This window comes from Panthera onca, chromosome B4, assembly GCF_046562875.1.
Source record: "Panthera onca isolate mPanOnc1 chromosome B4, mPanOnc1 haplotype 2, whole genome shotgun sequence".
NCBI lineage: Eukaryota > Metazoa > Chordata > Mammalia > Carnivora > Felidae > Panthera > Panthera onca.
In genome coordinates this window covers 43,854,777-43,869,013 of record NC_138345.1, presented here as the reverse complement: position 1 = coordinate 43,869,013, position 14,237 = coordinate 43,854,777, and the positions used below count along the sequence as shown (strand labels likewise).

The 14,237-nt window shown below is 36.8% G+C and overlaps 2 protein-coding genes across 3 annotated transcripts in view; one reads left to right on the top strand and one right to left on the bottom strand.

Moving 5' to 3' along the window:
- Positions 1-4,824, top strand: part of CLEC1A (C-type lectin domain family 1 member A) — a 33,341-nt gene extending 28,517 nt beyond the window's left edge. For both annotated transcript variants that reach the window (XR_013556867.2, XR_009617452.3), the window contains exons 7-8: positions 839-1,002; positions 4,737-4,824. The gene's annotated coding sequence lies outside the window, so the exon portion shown is untranslated. The remainder of the gene's footprint in view (positions 1-838; positions 1,003-4,736) is intronic.
- CLEC9A (C-type lectin domain containing 9A) lies at positions 293-13,244 on the bottom strand. The gene is made up of 6 exons (XM_060658406.3): positions 13,125-13,244; positions 11,119-11,199; positions 4,792-4,938; positions 2,378-2,529; positions 1,077-1,198; positions 293-415 (listed from the first exon to the last, which is right to left on the bottom strand). The coding sequence occupies exons 1-6, from the start codon at positions 13,213-13,215 to the stop codon at positions 295-297; spliced, it is 714 nt and encodes a 237-aa protein (XP_060514389.1). The 5' UTR covers positions 13,216-13,244; the 3' UTR covers positions 293-294.
- Between the last annotated feature and the right edge of the window lie 993 nt (positions 13,245-14,237).

The window sequence follows — 14,237 nt, the reverse complement described above, 5'->3', positions numbered from 1 at the left end:
TTTTCTTCAGTTTGTTCTCAGCGTTTCGGGATTTTGTCCTCAGTAGCTCGAAGTCACTTTTATTCTTGGCAATTTACACTATATCAAATGAAGGTCTGGAAAGCATTGAAGGAAATTGCCAAGTGTAAATGCAGAGATAGGTTTTGATACCTACCTCCCAGGTAGGTAGTTTCATAGCCCACACATAGGCATACTTCACTTGCCCTTTGGAATTTTGTGGCAGGTTTTCCAATGGCCTGATCAGCACACTCTTGCAATAGATCTCTTCAAGTGCAATTTTGTTCAGGTAGAGGATCATAATGCATACTTCTCACAGATAAAATATTTCCAAATGCTGCAGTTAGCGGAAGACAGGGACTTGTCCTTGAGATATCCGCAAAGCTGGTTAGTTGATTGGAATGTCTTTACTGGTGACCTGGGGAGGCAAAGTCAGTGAATCTGACTTTAGGCATGGGGCTGACTGTGATGGTCTTGTGGGTACCTAACGTGAGGTGGGTAGCTCTTTGTTTTGTTTTAATATGGTATCCTCCTATGGCACCCTCTTTCTTCAGTAACAGAGCTGTTTTCCCTCAATAAAAATATGCTACTACAATAGCAAAAAGCCTCACATTAAAAGAAATAGAGACAGAAAAGTTGGCTCTAGCTTAAGATTTCTCTCCCGACTCTTAACTCTCAAAATACTAAGGCACCTAATCCTGTTCACCAATCTCCCTAGTTCTATCTAAAAACCTTAATATGGAAATCGCTTAATAATCACCATAATGTCTTTCCTTTAGTACTCTAGCCATTAAACAATCCACAGGAAATGTCATGATACTGATAAATGTTGTTCATGCAGTGTCTCCAATTTTGATGTGAATGTGCTACGGGTGATGGCAGCAGGACTGAGAAGGAGGAAAACTTGGAAGCCATGAAGCTACCCTTCAATGACCTCAGCTTTGGTTCCAATAAAAAGCCTGTGAAGCTATCATTGCTGGTTCTGTCTTCTGGAAAAACTCTGAGGTATAAAATAAAAGGAACGTCTGAATTCCCTCAGGTTTCTAATTTTTCTTGTAACAATTCCCTCAGACACTTACAGGTCAGGGGGAGGAGCGGAGCCATCTTGCCAAAGCCACGATCTGCTGAGACCGTCCTGAGACAGTCCCACCCAGTAATCATAGCCACTTTTGATCTTCCTCAGGCGGCCAGTGATAAAGTCCTAGAAGAAACAAGACCTCAACAGTGAGCTAGGGGGAAAACAGCAACAAACTATGATGGAATATAAAGTGTGACATTTTGCCTAGATGGAAATTGAGAAAGAATAAGACAGAGATGGTTTTAAAAGAAGGGATACATTTCGTAGATTTGTTTTTATTGTACGATAGATGGGGTCTTAAGGACTATAAGGAAAATAAGCATCTGGTAATAAAATAATCTTAACAGATTCCGAGTTTGGCAGTTAATACATGTCAAAACAAGGTGTGATACTAATCAGGAAAAGTAGAACTATCCTTGACATCATAGACCTGACATAGATCATTCTTTCCCAGTATACTTCAATACGAGAAATAATTTAGAAGATTCCAGAGGCAACTTAACTGTAGGGGTATTCTGTTAGAAAAAACATGACTAGCTTTTGTCACCAAATTTGCACAGAAAAAATAGTGGAAGCCTATAATTGTAGTGAGTTCAAGTTGTCTTGGTTTACTGCGTGTCCTTAACATATTGTTAAATTGTTCTCTCATTATTCTTGGATAATTGAACGTTAGCTAATCGTTGAATATAGCAAGCATACATTTTTAATGAGGTCAGAAATGTGTTAACTCTGTATTCTACTTCATACATATTTCCATACATATGTAAAATGACTTCAGGGAAACACTACTTGTTTTAAGATGGTAATAAACCAGACTAAACATTTCATTTAGCAAATGCTTATTTTCATAGACCTCTCCATTTCATGACGTCACTTCCCTTTTTATACTTCCGCTTTTCCTTGGTAATTACAGAGTTGTGATTGGTTGTTATACTTCCCTACAGCATTGAAAATGATGACTCTGAACCATACACAACTGTAATATACGTACATCTTGGAGTGGATCAACAAGTCATAAAATAGTATTTCCTTTACCGCCTCGCCTTTTTGATTAACAAAGGACATACAGCTAACATATTCTCATTGATTTCTGGATAGCTTCCTGCTTTTGTTTTGTTTGTCTAATTAAAGGGAAAACAAACTTTGGCAATTCCCACTTCGTCTCTTTGAGACCTTTATTACGTACAACAAATATACTACTTTTGTAGAATATTAAGGAATCCTGTCTTATTAGAATCAGTCCTTTCTTTTAACGTATCAGGGTATTTTCAGAATGATAGGAAACCACGAGATAGCGTTTACCATTTCCTCTTTACTGTCTATTTGTAGAAGATTAGAGCCCTCCTTCAAACAGTCCTCTTTACTGGTGTGCCAGATTTTCCAGTTTTCAAAGACATGGTAACAACTTCCACCATTCTGAATCCAGTTGTTTGGACAAGGGCTGCAGTTATGGGCTTTGAATATAAACATACTTTGTTAAATTTATCAGAAAAATATCAGTAACACATCTCCCCAAAGGAACCCCTTGTCTCACCCCCAATGAAACTGCACTTTTAACCAAATGGTTCGTATGAGGCAGTACTTACCGTAGTGAGATTTATATAATTATTTCCAACTACAATAGGTCTGTAAGAACTAGTTTAAGATAAAATTAACTTTGGGGGGCCTGGGTGGCTCAGCTGGTTAAGCGACCAACTCTTGGTTTTGGCTCAGGTCGTGGGTTTGAGCCCCACGTCAAGCTTCAAGCTGACAGTGCTGAGCCTGCTTGGGATTCTCTCTCTCTCTCTCTCTCTCTCTCTCTCTCTTAAACTTAAAATCAGCTTTGGAATGTCTTTCCCCAAATTGTTCCTCTTCTATAATAAGTGAGCTGATTATTCTATTTTTATAAATATTTCCCTTCTTTAGGTTGACATCATTTATGTCTTCATTTGTTTGCTTATTGTTTCATGTCTGTTAACCTCACTGGTCCAATCTAATTGGAAATATACTGGACCATTAGGCAAGCTGAGTAATAAGTTTCAAGTTGATGTTTAAATTCTGAGAGTTAAACATGAACGTGTTTCGTAGGTAAGGGAGAGAACAAACAGTTCATTCTACTTTGAGGAATGATTTTAGAAAAACGTGAGTGAGGAAAATTGAAGAAAAACATAAGTGACCAATAAGCTTATTTCAGAACTTGGATATAACTAACAAGTAAGCCATATTGTTTAATCGGTTTTATGAACCCTGTCTTAAAGAATGTATTCACAAAAAAAGTGTGCTCAAGAGTATAAAAGGGGAACCGAAAAGCAAGAATTTGACTGTTTCTTGCACAGTTTTATAGAGGGAAAGACACTGGCATTTCCAGAACTCTAGTTTCTAGACAGAGGACTTCTACTGAGGGTCACAAATAGTTCATTATCAGTTTCCATGGATCCAATGTTGAGTTTTTTAAAGCTTTTCATTATCCTTCATTTAGAATCTATGCTGATCAGTGTCTTGTCTATTGTTAAAGTTATAGCCTGAGTGGCATTGACAATAGCAGCTGAAAGTCTGGAGGACATGTTAGATTTGTAGGTCTCCAAAATGGATATTGTCATTGTCTCAAGGTTGGTGGCTCAGATGTGGGCCCGACTCATGCTTGCAAAAGCTTGATGTATTTAAAAACACTGTGGGGCACACAGTGATTCTGTAAACATTTATTTGACTACATTTTAGTCAGAAGGAGCTATAGTAGGTTTTTGATCTCTCTCATTGGTGATTCTTTAAATGGTATTCACTCCAAGGATAATTAATGCCAATTAAGTAACCATAGAATATTTGACAAACTACAAAACAAATAGAAATAGGCTGTTTTAGGTTTAAATGCTTTTAAGAGGGGAGCGGCTTGGTTGGCTCAGTCGGTAGAGTGTGACTCTTGATTTCAGGGTTGTGAGTTCAAGCCGCATGTTAGGTGTGGAGCCTATTTGAAAAGAAATGCTTGTAAGAGATGTAAAAGATAAAACTGAAATAACTTCATAGAATATTTAAAAAGAGTTGAACCCTGCATTGTTATAATTTTTGTGATAAATACTCTGATTTCTAAAATGATTTTTCTGCCCAAAGGGATATCTAAATTTGAATCTAAAGCAATGTCTCAACTAAATATATTGGAGAATTTAGAACTATAATTAAAGATGCACTTACAAATTGGAGTGATTGGGTAAAACATCAAATGCTGCTTAAAAAAAAATCTGATCTAATCCTACACATTTCCCTTTGAAATTTGACTATATGCTTTTTTTTTTTTTTAATTTTTTTTTTTTTTAACGTTTTTATTTATTTTTGAGACAGAGAGAGACAGCATGAATGGGGGAGGGGCAGAGAGAGAGGGAGACACAGAGTCGGAAGCACGCTCCAGGCTCTGAGCCATCAGCCCAGAGCCTGACGCGGGGCTCGAACTCACAGACTGTGAGATCGTGACCTGAGCTGAAGTCGGACGCTTAACCGACTGAGCCACCCAGGCGCCCCAACTATATGCTTTTTAAATCTGCATTTCATGGGACCTCAGTATTTTCCACATTCTATGGAAATATATAAATAAGATTGAACTGAAGTGTGTATCAAAATTATGTCCCTCCTAATTTAAAGCTCTGACTGTAGTTCTGCTGAGAGTAAAATGTATGTCACTTTTTCTTTTAAGGGATTGGTGCCTGCATTTGTATCTGCACAGTGGAAACTGATTTGATATCAATTACCTGAAATGAAGGAGTTTTGCATCAAGGTTTGACAGTATTTCATCTGAAGGTTATGGTTTTTCTGCCATCGTGTGAAATTCCACATTGTTCTCTCCTGATGGATGAGTTTTTCTTGCTGCTTCATTGCAATAGTGGACACCTGGAACACTTCAAACAATAACAATCATTCTTAATAAAAAATGCTAACAAATTATTGCAAACTAGTTTTTCCATACAGACTAAGTACAGCTGCAAGTTACTGATGATCTTTGGGCCTTTAATTCGCATTAAGTTTTTGTTTACAATTTACACTGTTCAAGAATCAAAAACTTCAAAGGAGACAGAGCAAAAAGCCACTTTATCACCCAGTCTCCTCATGCACCTGACTTCACTCCCCAAGAGCAGTCAGCTTTACCAATTTCTTTTTCACTCTTCCACATATATTTGCTTGAATTTTACAAGCAAATGCATATAAAATGCCCTCTCTTCCCTTTGTATGGACGGTAGCAATCTGTTTATATGGTTTTTCACCTTTTATTTTACCACTTAAAATATATTTGGGGGGCACCTGGGTGGCTCAGTCAGTTGAGTCTCTGACTATTGGTTTCAGCTCAGGTCATGATCTCCTGGTTCATGAGACTGAGCCTCGCATCGGGCTCTGTGTTGGCAGTAAGGAGCCTGCTTGGGATTCTCTCTCTCTCTCTCTCTCTCTGCCACTCCTTCAATCATGCTGTCTCTGTCTCAAAATAAATAAGTAAACTTTAAGGAAAGGTAATCATAAAGTATATTTTGGACATAATTCCATATCAGTATATAAATAGCTTTCTCATCGAATTCCATTGTCTGGATATATCATGATTTATGTTAGACATTTTCTATTGACTTTTAGACTGTTTGTAATCTTTTGGCATTCCAGAAATAAATACTGTAATAAAGAACCTTAGTCATACATAATTTCACACATATGCAAGCCTATTTTTAAGATAAGTTGCTTGGTCAAAGTTTATGTACATTTAAGTTGTATTACATATCTCCAAATTACCCTCCATATATGCTGTTGCACATGGTATCTCAATATCATTTGACTTTGCATTTCCCTTTTTACTTTGGTGTCGAAACTTTTTCTCGTACATATAAATGTCATTTGTATTTCCTTTTCTATGAAGTGTATAATTATATATAATATATAATATATAATTACATACATAATTAACTATAATTTTTCTCATTGAGTTTCTACTCTTTCCTTGACTGTTTTATATGAGGTGCTTATTGTGCTGAGAATTCATTCAAACAGGCCCGGGATCAGCCTGACAGTGTCTGTAAAGTTTCTGCCTGGTACCGACCTCTGGACAAGGTATGAGACATACTGATTAATAGTGTCACTTTGCAATCATCAGTCTGAGGATGTTGGGGCCAGATTATACTAGCTTGTCGGCATTCTTTACTGATGCCATATGACCGATGATTTGCCCCTGGTTACAAGGAGGTCCTGAGCAGGGTCTGCTGTTGAAGCTGGTTACCTTACAGAAGTATGCCTATGCGGTCAGCAAAATATAAAAATTCCCAAGCAAGACTCTATTTGAGGTGCCCTGGTACCAAAGTATTCTGTGTATACATTGGTGGTTCCTGACTGAAGAGAAGAACTGTGTTCCGAAAGGATAGTCACAGAGGGAGGACAAGACACCTGTTCGTACCTGGCCTGTCCGGATCCTTCATTGTAATACATATCCTTACTTTAATGTGGTCGTTAAATTGTACCCTTTTCTTATGGTAAACCGTACATTTGTCAGCCCTGGCATTTTGGGCCGTGTGACTCTTCTTCGGCAAATCAATCTCGTTTAACGGGTTCTGCTAGTGCACTTGTACTTTGGTAAACTGAGCTTTTCCCTGATACGAGCTGCAGTTACACTGTCCCAGTGTGTCTTTTGACTTTGCGTTTGGTAGTTTGCCCCACGTATGTCAGATGCTTTTTAAAATTTTTGATTTTGTTTAAATCCAAGGTAGTTAACATATATGGTAACAACGGTGTCAGGAGTTGAATCTGACGATTCATCATCTACCTTTGGTAGTCAGTGCCTATCCCAACAAGTGCCCTCCTTAATGCCCATCACCCATTTAGCCCATCCCCCCACCCAACACCCAGTTTGTCCCCTGTATTTGAGGGTCCCTTGTGGTTTGTCTCCCTCTCTGTTTTTACCTTATTGTTTCCTTCTATTCCCCTATGTTCATCTGTTTTGTTTCTTGAGTCATTTTTAGTAAAAAATTTACACTTGAGATTATACTTTTATAAGTATAGTTCATTTTTCCATATTTGGTAGCTGGAATTTATTTTGTTGGAATTTGTAAGGTATGACTTCAGCGTTTCACCCCCAGATGGCTACATTGTGTGTGGTCTCATATCCTTTACTGAATGAAACCCCTCCCCATTGTCTTGTTTTTTTTTTTAAGTTTATTTATTTTGAGAGAGAGAGAGAGTGCTGCATGCATAAGTGGGGGAGGGACTAAGAGAGAGAGAGAAAGAGAGGATCCCAAGCAGGCTCTGCACCATCAGTACGGAGTTCCTTGTGGGTCCCCGAACTCACAAACCATGAAATAATGATCTTAGCCGAAGTCAGATGCTTAACCTATTGAGCCTCCCACGTGCCTGTCCTCCCCATCCTCTTTTACTTGCCATCTGTAGCTGAAAGGATAGAATAATAGGAATAATATATTTCTATTATTTTAGTTACATTCAATCTGCCTGCTTCTCGGCGGAATGAACCACACAGCCTTCATTATTTTATATTTATAATTTTGTTTCAATATTCGGCAGAGCCTGCCTTTCTCCCATTTTCACATTACTTTTATATTATTTTTTGTTGCCGTTCTTTCCTTCTAAGTCTGACTGGCTTTTTAGGTCAATTCTTTTTTAAAATCATATTATAAAGTACCCATCTATTCCTAGTCTATTAAATAGTTTTCTTCACATGGATATTGCTTTTCTTTGTGCCGTTTGGTTTTTATAGAATGTCTTGAAACCCGCGGCTTAATGTTTCTGATCAGTTTGGGAAAACATTCATCCAGTAGGTCTTAAAATAACACCACTTTTATTGAACTATCTCTTCTACTTTGGGGTCTATTATTACACATATGCTAATCTTTCTCAATATGGTCTAGGACTCTTACCCTCTTTTCTATATTTTGCTCAAGAGCTAGGGAGATATGCAATGGATGGTTTATGCCTTGTCCATTGGTGGTTCAAGTAACCTAGGCTGCTAGTGGCTTGGATTATGTTCCTTCTTAGCAAAAGGCGAGATATAACCAGAGTGGGGAGTAGGACAGTGATGTTACTTATTTTATTCTATCAGTAATCTGGCACGTTTAGAGATTGAAAATAATATTTTTTTAGGAATTTGAAGTATTATTCCAGAAGTTTAAATTTCGATGAACTCTTTCTAGATTAACCATATTCTTGAGGTTATTGCTGCTGTGTTTATTACCATCTGAAAAGGTTGTACTGTATAAAACTGTAATAAAACTGGAGAAAGGGAAATGAGACTTCTCTTTTGTTCCCCCCCAAATGAGAAGCAAAATACAGTGTTGGGCTTGTAATCAATTTGCGACAAGTGAGGAATAAAGATTAAACACTATATTTATTTGGGGGAATATAAGACAAATGTTTTTAAAGCCCCCCAAATAAAAGTATCTTGTAATTATACGATGTTGTATGATATACTTAATGGATGAATTAAGAAAATGAAAAAGAAGAGTAAAAACAAATGAAAAAATTTGATGTTTTAGAAAATATTTTGCACTACAGAGCTTTCAAAATAGAAATTAGCATAAATCATTTGGTAGAAAAAAATAGAAAATACAAAATAGTAGGAAGAAAGCAAGAAACTGCTTCTCCTTACATTTAAACCCGCCATTCAAATAGCAGTTGTTAGCATTTAGTTTATATCTACTAAAACTTTTTTCCACATATGCATGTAAAACCCCATCTATTTTACATATAATTTTTATAAAACTGTATTTTTCCATAAGTGACTTTTAAATCTGCTTATTTCATGGGAACTATTGTGTAACCATATCTCCATGTTAATAGCAACAGTTCTAGAAGACCTCTTTAAATTACTACAGTGTATCCTTTTATATTAACGTACATGATTAATTTTACCACTCATTTTACTGTCAGATATATATGGATGCATTTTTAATGGTATACAAAAAAATTTGTAATTAACCCATGCATTACCTTCATATTTAAACAGGATATAGATTTCATTCATTACTCTTTGTCAGAAACATGTCCCTGTTTCTAATATGTATATTAAATTATATATTATATAATAATTTAAATATTAATATTGGCCTTTTTCTTACAGTGAAAATTTTCATGGAGAGAATATTTAACATTCTTTATTAAGTGGAACATGATTAAGATGAGATAATTATTAGACATTAAACATGATTTTTACAACTCAAAATATACTGGCTATAAAAGTTATAGATTATAACTGGAAGGACAGCAATAAGTTAAGAAAGTCTGAAGGAAACAAACCACTTCTTGTTTAGCACAACTCTTGTTTCTGTAACTGGCTTTTACTTAATAAAAGCCCTAAGAATGTTTTGAGAGTGTAAAAGATGATCTTGGCCAATGGCAATATTGGTAGCAAAAAAATAAAAGCCACTATACGTGAAGAAAAGCCACTAGTAAAAATATTTTACATTTGTATAATGATATTTATAAGTTTTAAAAGTAGGTATTTGTAGCTATTAATGCAAAAAAAAGCCAAAACTTGTAGTTGTAAGCATTTTCCAGAAATTACTGAAAGTTTTAAATACTTTATTTTCTAGCTAGCTTTCCTTTATCCTCATGGAAGTATTTTCTTCCCATATTTTTTGTTTTGGGAGTTAAAAAAAAAAATTGTTTCATACAGACTACATCCATGGGATTACGGCATTAAAAAAACAACAAGCAGCAATCACTGATGTTGTCACCGTCTGTCTTACTTTCCTGACCCCATTTTTAGTTACTTTTGTATCCTTCCAGTGTCACTCTGTGCATGAATGCTTGTACTGTGGTCAGAATGGAGCTAGACAATATTCCATTCAAAGTGCCCAGGTTTTACAGAAGAAACTGAAATATTAGAGGTTAATTTACTTATCTGTTAGTTCTCTTTCAACTCCTCAATCTATTTCCAGTGTGTCTGTTTGAGAAATATACATTTAAGTGTGAGTTTCCTAAAAAAAATAGACTTGCATTTGATTTAAATAACGTTTTTATATGATACCCAGAGAGAGTAGACGGTGAGATAAGGAACGCTTTCGCAGTGCTAACATTTGTTGTGAAATTTCTTTTGAGGTGATAGACAAGGCAACAATTACTTATTGAACTTCTAGTAATTCTTAAAACAATTTTCTAAGAACAATCAGGAAAATAAGTTCATGGCTAACATGAACAAGATCAAGTTTCTTGTACTTTGTGGAAGCAAATCTGAACCTGTCTCTTCTTCATTCTAGAACTCATAATTCTCACCAGCTATAGTCTGCTAGATAGAGAAATGTTTTTCCAGAGCATATGAAAAGGAGGAATTATCTGGACAATAAACTTTATCTCTGTCTTTCTATATATACTTCCTAGTGCTAGCATGAGTGATAATCCAAGTTGTTGGTTGTTTTTTTGTTTGTTTTTTGTAATCTGTAGCTCTGTAATTATTATATTTTATAAAAATTTCACTAGCCAGATACGAAAACATGTCTTAAAATTTGGACTAAAGAAATGTGATTAATTATGGCCCAAATAAAGTGTTCAGATTGCATTAAGCTTACTATCTTGTACTTTGCCTCATGTAAAGTGAAAAGCTCTTACTAACATAATCTGCATAAAGTTAAATTTAGAATACATGCATATTTAGAAAAGAAAGAGCATTATACTGAAATCTTTCAAATTACATCCTTTGGCATACTAATAAAAGTCACAAATTGAATCATAATATAAGTCATTATTTGCATTATTTTCCCCAAAGAGACTATGGCATTAGAATTGAGTTAAATAATTAACTCGTGCAGATGAGCATTAAAAGTTATCAGTAGCATCCCAGTGGTTAGAGAGTTACATAAATGCCCCATAACTTAAATTAGTAAGCCATTATTTTACATCACTTATATGCATTTACAGGTTTCTTATTGATTGGTTTATCTATTTATAAACTATGATATTTATTTATAATGATGTATAGAATTGTCTATAAAGCTACATGCAGCATATATGTACATATGTATTTTTATAATGTATAATTATATGTAAAGTATATGTAGTATGTATACAGAGAGATTATTTAGAAGATACCCTTTTGTACTTACACTTGATGCCCAGGAAAACAGAGGTTGTTACTGAGCCCACGCAGAAAATACATGAAATCACCACCAGAAGACACCATGTTCCTGAGCAAGGAATAGGGCCAATGATACTGGGTTAGAGAAAGTAGACGAAAGACATGGGCTAAGAGCAGACCGAGTGAAAGAAAGAATTTGCATTCCTACTAGAGAATCCCTGAAGCCCTGGGGACTGTGGTAACAGGAAAAAAGCACTCTGAACTTTTGGAAATGCAAGTTAGATTTGGAAAAATGTCAAATCCAATAGGTTAAACAACATACTTCTCTTAACGGTATATGATGCCACAATCTTACTACCTAGTTTTCTAGTTTTCTCTTCCAGCAATCTTTTAGAGCAAACCGGGTAGTAAGCCTTCATTTTTGAAAGCAAACATCCTCATCTCTCTCCAGTGCCACTTGAACAAGATTGGTTCAAAAATATTTCTTTTATTAAAAAAAATTGGGGCGGGGGGGCGCCTGGGTGGCTCAGTCGGTTAAGCGTCTGACTTCGGCTCAGGTCATGATCTCACGGTTTGTGAGTTCGAGCCCCACGTCGGGCTCTGTGCTCACAGCTCGGAGCCTGGAGCCTGTTCAGACTCTGTGTCTCCTTCTCTCTCTCTGCCCCTCCCTGGCTTGTGCTCTCTCTCTCTCTCTCTCAAATGTAAATAAATGTAAAAAAAAATTTTTTTAATAAACAAATAATTCTTTTTAATGTGTATTTATTTTTGAGAGAGAGAGAGAGACAGAAACGGAGCATGAATCGCGAAGGGGCGGAGAGAGAAGGAGACACAGAATCCCAAGCAGGCTCCAGGGTCTGAGCCATCAGCACAGAGCCTGGCACGGGGCTCAAACTCATGGACCGGGAGATCGTGACCTGAGCTGAAATGAAGAGTCAGACACTTAACTAAATGAGCCACCCAGGCATCCCTTAATTTTAAAACATAAAATTTTGGCTGAGGGACATTTTTTTTTCCAGGTAATTTTGCATCTATTCAGGAAGGAAAAATGAAGAATGTATGATTTGCTATATTCTTAACACTAGCCAGAAAGAATTAAAAGTTATCTTTGTTTGGATTATGTGGTAGGCTGAATAATGCCACTGCCCCAAATGCCCATGTTCTACTCTCTGGAACCAGTAAATATTTTTTGTGGTAAATGAGACTTTAAACTAAGTGAAGGATCTTGGGATGGGGACTTTATCCTGTTTAATCTGGGACTTTATAAGTGGGAGGTCGGGAGTCAGGGTGCTATATGACAATGGAAGCAGAAAAACACTTGAAAACATAATGCTACTGGCTTTGAAAATGGAGGAAAAGGCCATGAGCCAAGGAAAGCAAGAAATGCCGCTCTAGAAACTAGAAGACACAATGAGATGTATTCTCCCCCAGAGCCCCTTAAAGGAACGCACCCTTGCCAATGCCTTGCCCAATGAAACCAATTTTGGACTTCTGACCTTCAGAACTGTAAGATAACAAATTTGTCTTGTATTAAACCCTGCGGTCCATGTTAATCTATTATCAAAATAATAAGAAGCTAATACAAATGTTAAATAATAATACCAGCACTGATCACTGGAGCAGACAGCTCCAGACTGATAAGATTTTGCCAGGTTTTCAACCCATGTTTTCTCTTTATTTCCTAGTATTTGTCAGGTGGTTTTCAGGGTATTTTATGCAGGAACCAAACTAATAAAAAAATATATGATTTCTTTCATGAATCTTCCAAATTTGGGAATTCGTTGTCTTTCCAGCGAGAGAGAGGGAAAAGGGTTACTTTTTTGTCATAGGTTACGTATTTGTCGTAGCCATTGCTCTTTTCGTTTCGCACCTTTACTTACTCTCCCATATCACTTCATTTTTAACGTTAGCGTATCATGCACATTATCAGATGCATACGTGAGTAATCTCATTAGAAAAATCACCTTGGGCTCATCGTAGGCCAGGAAACAAAATGTAAACTGCAAAGTCTTGGACTAAATAATCAGAACTGGTTACCTGAACATTTGGTGGAAGACAGATGTTTCTGGTAAGGGTTTGGTGTTGGATTATCCCACTGGAGTGAGTTGTATGTCCCTTCTTCCTGCATGTCTGAGATGCTTCGATAGGTAAGGCAGTCTCCAGGAGAAGCCGAGGCAAAATATCTCCTCTTGTGGCAGGAGCAGGCTGGTGAAAGAATTGAAATTGACTACTTCTCACACCAGTGGGAAACTATGTTTAGGTTTAAGGAATAGAATCGATGCATCTTCATCTAGAAAGTAGAAGTTTGTGAAGTTGAAGCCAAAGTAGAACTTGTTAAAGAAGGAAATGAGAAAGAACCTGAACTTGAAACGGCCGATGGTAGAATAGATTATTGCTCTGGTTTTGAAAGCACAGCAGATGTTGAAGGTGACAGCACTAGGTTATTGTCAAGATGAAAAGAAGTCCAAACAGCACCCTTATATTTGGTGTAGGAAGCATTTGGATGACCTAGGGAGCAAAGAGCCAGGGTTCGCTCACCTGGATGTAAGGAGCTGTGGATCACTGTGTATCCTTAAAACAAAAAAGCTAGGGAGGGATTTCATCTCTAAAATTAATTTACCTGCTGTAGTAGTTAGGGTAATGTAGTGACAAGTGAGTTTCAGAAAGCACACTAAAGATTATTTCTTGCTCACATAACAATTTAGCTTGAGTAACCCTGGTTAGTGGGTCAATTTCTTCCAAGGGGGACCCAGGCTCCTTCTATCTCGTGAGACACCGGAGTCCCTTGGAAAGGGAAAGAGAAGATGGCAAATCTACATCTGCTCGAAAAGCCATAACCTACATGTAGCACATCCACAGCCACTAATGTAATGCTTGTGTTTGGATCTAAAAGGCTGGGCCCGATAAATGTGATTTTTGCCTGGCCAGGGAAATTTTTATGACAATGTTACTCTAAATGGGAAGCATGAGTTATTTAGTGGATAGGTGGCCATTTCTGTCACATCCTGTGACTATAGCATTGGTATTAAGAAACTTGGTACTTTAATCACCATTCACATATTGGCCATCTGTCCTTATGGCCAAAGGTCATGTCTTAGTAATGTATAGTTTGCAAATCTCAACAATCTGCAAAATTGCAATGTTCCCTTT